The 6,000-nt window shown below is 42.2% G+C and overlaps 1 protein-coding gene across 12 annotated transcripts in view; it reads left to right on the forward strand.

Moving 5' to 3' along the window:
- The window catches only part of trim2a (tripartite motif containing 2a), a 212,817-nt gene extending 207,746 nt beyond the window's left edge, over window positions 1–5,071 (forward strand). For all 12 annotated transcript variants that reach the window (XM_038792020.1, XM_038792013.1, XM_038792022.1 and 9 more), the window contains exons 11-12: window positions 2,352–2,492; window positions 2,728–5,071. In XM_038792020.1, the coding sequence (XP_038647948.1) occupies window positions 2,352–2,492; window positions 2,728–2,880 (294 nt within the window). In that variant the 3' untranslated portion in view covers window positions 2,881–5,071. The remainder of the gene's footprint in view (window positions 1–2,351; window positions 2,493–2,727) is intronic.
- The last annotated feature ends 929 nt before the right edge of the window (window positions 5,072–6,000 follow it).

Raw genomic sequence — 6,000 nt, forward strand, 5'->3', positions numbered from 1 at the left:
ACCCGGGGCCTGGGATACACCGACCTCCCCACCCGGGGCCTGGGATACACCGACCTCCCCACCCGGGGCCTGGGATACACCGACCTCCCCACCCGGGGCCTGGGATACACCGTCCTCCCCACCCGGGGCCTGGGATACACCGACCTCCCCACCCGGGGCCTGGGATACACCGGCCTCCCCACCCGGGGCCTGGGATACACCGGCCTCCTCACCCGGGGCCTGGGATACACCGGAATCCCCACCCGGGGCCTGGGATACACCGACCGCCCCACCCGGGGCCTGGGATACACCGGCCTCCCCACCCGGGGCCTGGGATACACCGGCCTCCCCACCCGGGGCCTGGGATACACCGACCTCCCCACCCGGGGCCTGGGATACACCGACCTCCCCACCCGGGGCCTGGGATACACCGACCTCCCCACCCGGGGCCTGGGATACACCGACCTCCCCACCCGGGGCCTGGGATACACCGGCATCCCCAGTTGGCACTGGTTCACAAAGTCGTGAACCAGTTGTGATGGCACCTGGGGCAGGGATCTTTCTGGGGAGGTGAGGCCCCCGGTTGTTTGAGGGGGGGGGGGGGGAGGCGGGCTTTGCCCATTAGAGATGGGTGAGGGAGGGGCAGCTCGAAGGCCCAGGAAGAGGTACATTGGGTGAAGTGGTTATGGTGACTATTATACATATGACTTCATCACAGATTTGTTTTTTTTTGTTAAGTGAGGTTAGAATCACGAACCTTCTGAATGTGTATGTGACAAAGTTCCCAAGGATTTTCTCTAGTTTTGAAAGCTCAATGATATGTCAGGCAAGCATTTAAAGTTTTTTATTTTATAAATTTAGAGTACCCAATTCTTTTTTTCCAATTAAGGGGCAATTTAGCATGACCAATTCACCTACCCCGCACATCTTTGGGTTGTGGGGGTGAGACACACGCAGACATGGGGAGAATGTGCAACCTCCACACAGACTGTGACCCGGGGCTGGGATTGAACCCCAGGTTCTCGGCGCCGTGAGTCAACAGTGCTAACCACTGTGCCACCCTCGGCAAGCATTTAAAGTGATTAATAGTTCACATTAGCTGATCTGTTCAATTATTGAAGGACTTGGATTTTCTGTTCCTGTTTTGATCTGTTCATCGTTGACTATAAGCTCCTTATGCCAGGTTTGTTTTGGTCTACTTGCAATAGGTTCATTCCAGTCATTTTGAATAGTCCGGCATCTGCTCTTCTGACCTTATGTTGTCTGTCATATCATGGTGCTGACACTTGTCTGATATTGAGGGAAAAATTAAATACTTGTATATTGGCATTGCATTAAAATAAGTTTATATTCTTCCATTGCAGCAGCATATTGCAAATCTATGCTATTGAGAGTAAAAATTGCATTTTATGCACATTTACATTTTGTTAGTGCAATACTTAAATCATGGTTAAAGTTACATATACTTGAGTTAATACTTACATATAGTGAAATATGTTTTTGGGAGCGGAATCCAAGGAAATAATTACCGTTTTTGTTATGGTTTTGAATTGCATTTGGTTATCAGTGACTAGTTCACTGCATGAATTAAGGATTTTTGTGCATAGACAAAAAAAAATGCTACACAGGATTTTAACAATTTAATTCAACACCAAGGGCAAGATTTTTTTTCTTTGGAGGTGGGATTCAGGAGCAGGACCAATTCCATATTGAGTTCCCACCTCCATTTCCAGTGTGCCATAAAGTGTGATTTGAGAGGGGCCTGCTGCCCACTTTGTGACCGTTAAGTGGAGGTGGGGCACCAGGGCAATTGACCACAATCTGGCCCGAATCAGAAGCCAATGCTGTGGCTGCCATCTGTATATGATCTTAAAACGAGGATCTTCATCTTCCAACAGCTGGGACCAGGAATAGTTCTGGGAAAGTTGGTTCGTAGAATTATATTACTGCTCAGTAAGTAATCTCTTGTCCAAACTGTCACTTTTTTTTTGCATTAAATAAAACTTCCAGCTTTGTTGCCCCTGTTGACGCCAAGTGGAGGCTGGTCAGCTTCAGAGAGATCCGAACAGCTGCCTGCCCCATGAAACTTTTTGTAGGTCAGACAGTGACTTTTTAATGAGCTCCCTAATGAATTCAGTCTGCACTTTACTTGCTCACTCGTCCCACCCATTCCCAAACTCTATCCTTGTCCTCAGGAAAGTCATCAGAGGTGGAAATGGAGGCAGTAGACTTGCAGGCAGTGGCATTATTTTTGCCCAGCTGCCTCCACGGTGTCCTGATTCTGAATGGGAAAATCCTACCGTAGCTTAAAAGCTTTCAAGATTGACGGTATATTTTTTAATATGTGCAACATACTCTCATTTTATGCATAGGTGTTTAACACAGATGGCGAGTTTGTATTAAAATTTGGATCAAATGGAGAAGGAAATGGCCAGTTTAATGCTCCAACAGGAGTGGCAGTGGATTCCAATGGAAATATTATAGTTGCTGACTGGGGAAACAGTCGCATACAGGTAATAGAAAATATAGTTTTAATAACAAAAGTTTATTCTTCAGCTAATTGATGCCAGGTAAATGGTTGGTAAATGTAGAGATTGAACAAATATTATTCAAAAACCTCTTGCCATTAACAACAATTTTCTGTAACTTTGGATATATAGAAAATTCAAATTGATCTTTACTTAAGTTTCAATTCTGGTTTATTTCTATTTTAATACAGGTGTTTGGTTTATTTCTATTTTAATACAGGTGTTTGATGGAAGTGGATCATTCCTCTCTTATATTAACACTTCAGCTGATCCTCTGTATGGTCCTCAAGGTCTGGCATTGACCTCGGATGGTCATGTGGTAGTAGCTGACTCTGGAAATCACTGCTTTAAAGTTTATCGCTATTTGCAGTAACAGTTGATCTTTGGATCTACAAATTTAATTGGAGAACTGGATACAGATGAGTTCTTGTGTTAACTCACTTCAGTTTACCTTTAGGATGGGAGTCGCCTATTTGAAGATTGTTTTTATTTGGCGCCTTCGTCCTGCCCCAATTTATTTAAGTAAACTATACATGTGGAAGAATATGTGCAGCTTTATACTCAAGGATTTCCTCTACCCTCCTTAGCGCTGTGTGTTCCACCTTCACAGGAATCAAACAGTGTTATCATAAAACTAATAAATTAAACAGACAATTGCACATCTGGACCTGCAGATATAAATAATGGAGTATGTAGCTAGCTGCTCATGAATTTAGGAATAAAACGTACGAGCATATTATTAAACCGAAACTGCATTCATTCTGTATTGAAGAGCTTTCACATCAAATATCCAGATATATATGTGTGTTTGTGTGTGTATATATCTTGAGTAGTGGTTGCAAATGGCAGAAAGCAGGAGAAAGAGGTGTTCTGGGTGACATTCATAAGTAAATTCAGCACTTGATTTTATGCTTATGGATGCCTCTCTGAATCATAAATTGAATGACTGCCACTGCCCTTGTTCACTGTTACATTTTTATTTTTTATAACCTATAAATATATTCTCTCTAACTAGGTCTTGCAATTAAACCCACTTATTTTAGTACAGAGGGTAAATCGTTGGACGTCTGTAGTGAATGCATTAAGTCACTTCCTTACACTGACAGTTGCATCACATTAATGCGGACATTCCTTTATATACCCCAACTAGCTATCATTGTACTAATTCCAGAATAATGCCACGTGTTTTGCACCAGGGTGTAACAGTACAGTGCAATTCTACAGCAAATTCATGAGGGAATTGACAGCCCACTATATATTGTGCTCGAGATCTTTTAGAATAATGGCATCAAATATAGGTATCTGGCTGTTTTATCAAGATTCCCAGTTTTAACCAAAGTCCATGATGCATGCTCTGTGCCACTCTGTTAGCTGTGCAATCTGTCATTCTTGATATAAAACAAAAAGTTTGAAAGAAATAAAACATTAATATTAGCCTTGAGTTATTTAATGTGTCCTAAATTAAACCGGACAGCAGTATAATTCTGCAGAGCAAAAGGATACAAAGTGAAAGTACATGTACACACTTATTAAGATAAATTTCTACTGCCGCTATTTATTGAATTTGCTAGGTTTGTTGTATCATTTGCTACTTCTTCCTACAGTTTACTCAGGTAATTAGTTTGCATCTATTTATCATTATTCTAATTTGTGCTAAGATTGGATAATTGGAGAAAATTTGTCAATCTTTTGAAGTGCACTAAAATATTGAAAGTTGAGAGCTGATTTACATTCAACATAAATATAGTCTCTTTTATCTGTGGCTGCTGTTTTAGGACTATTTAATTGCTGTTGTGCACATTTTTTTTCATGAGGGGATGGAGAATGCAGGAGGGTAAGGAGAAATGAAAGTTTAATGTAAATGGTTAGTATTGTGTGTAGATTAGTAAAGTAACCCTTTATTTGGACCAGTTAGTAATAACTCTCTCCTGAGCAGGGGATAAAGAACAAAGTGCTGCACTAGGCTGTAAATTTAACATTATTTTGTCTGTAAAAATGCTGATCAAAACTATTTATATTTTATCTTAATGTATTAACAAATGCCTTTGTTGCCAAATGTTTGGGAAATTGTTTGGGAAAATATGTTCAAAACACTATAAAGTGATGCTGAAGGTGGTCTGTTGAATAGCTGAAGCTTGGATGTGGTGTGTATAAATGTAAGCCCTCTTTTGCTCCTCTTTTGTTATGCTTCAAAGAATGGAGTTGGCGACTCCTTCCTCCTGCTCCCTTCCCCCACATATCACTGAAGTTCGCATGGCGTGTAACAGCATGGCCTTAACAGGTGTACTCTTCTTCTTCTTCTTCTGTCAGAAATCATACAAATAAATGAGTTTCCACAAGAAAAGTTTGGGGATTCTGTGTGTGTGCAACAAAACTGGAATTCAATTTATCAACTTGGGCATTTTTTTCGTTGTAAATTCCATGTTGGATGCTTCTGCTAATATTTGAGGAATAATTTATGCATTATGTCGATGTTACAAACATTCCATCATTGTGATTCAGTTGAAAAAAACTTGTTTTGTGTACAGCACATGGGGAAGAATAAAAATGTCATGTACTCAAGATGTCTATATTCTGTGTTTTTTTTTTTAAAATACCTATTATGTGTTTCCAAAATAAAAAGTTTGACTTCAGGTGTGCTCCTATCCTGACATTCACATAACACCTTTCACCTACAAGACATTCCAAAGTACTTCAGATACAAAGAAGTCCTTTTGAAACATTGGGTCTGGATTATAATGTTCCTGATGGGGTCCTGCCCACCGGTGAAAAACCAAGATCACTTATCTGGGGGAGGCCCAACCAAATTAAGTACTGGCCAGGCATTCAATGGGTGAATACTGAGCCTGCCCCAAGATTTACGACTCTGACAGTGGAAATCCCACCTGCTAAGTAAGTGGTGGCCTTTCCTGTTGATGCTCTCAAGGACTTCATCAGAGAACCTTGACTCCGGTAAGTCAGGGCAGGATGGGGCTGCAGGAGTGCAAGAGATGGGGTGGGGGAGGGAAGGGCTTTCAGTGGCTCAGCCCCTTCCCAAATTTGGGGGTCTCAAGCACAGAATGCCTGACAACGAGGGAATTGGTTTTCTGCTGCTCCCCCCCCCCCTTCCAGGTCAGATCTGCTAGCAGTATTTGGGTGTGACAGGAAAGCCATGCTCATTTCCTTTCTTGAGCAACCACTAAATTTCAGTCAGTTCAGGGATAAATGGTGCCTATTGGCTCACTAATGAGCCTAGTTGACATCCTGCTGCATGCGGGCACGTTTTCCACATCAGCTCTTCCCCACATACAACGTAACTGGGACGTTTTCCCACTTCCTGGAGACTGATGCATGGCCCTTCCTGCGATTTGGACCCAACGGCTAGGTTTCCCGTTGTGGTGGGCTAGATTTAATTCTGGCTATAGTCACTGTTGTTTGATGACAAATCTGTCTACCACTTTGCACACATCAAGGAGATAATAAACCAGATAATCCAATCCAAGAACAAAATCCT

Source organism: Scyliorhinus canicula, chromosome 3 (genome assembly GCF_902713615.1).
Source record: "Scyliorhinus canicula chromosome 3, sScyCan1.1, whole genome shotgun sequence".
Taxonomy (NCBI): Eukaryota; Metazoa; Chordata; class Chondrichthyes; order Carcharhiniformes; family Scyliorhinidae; genus Scyliorhinus; species Scyliorhinus canicula.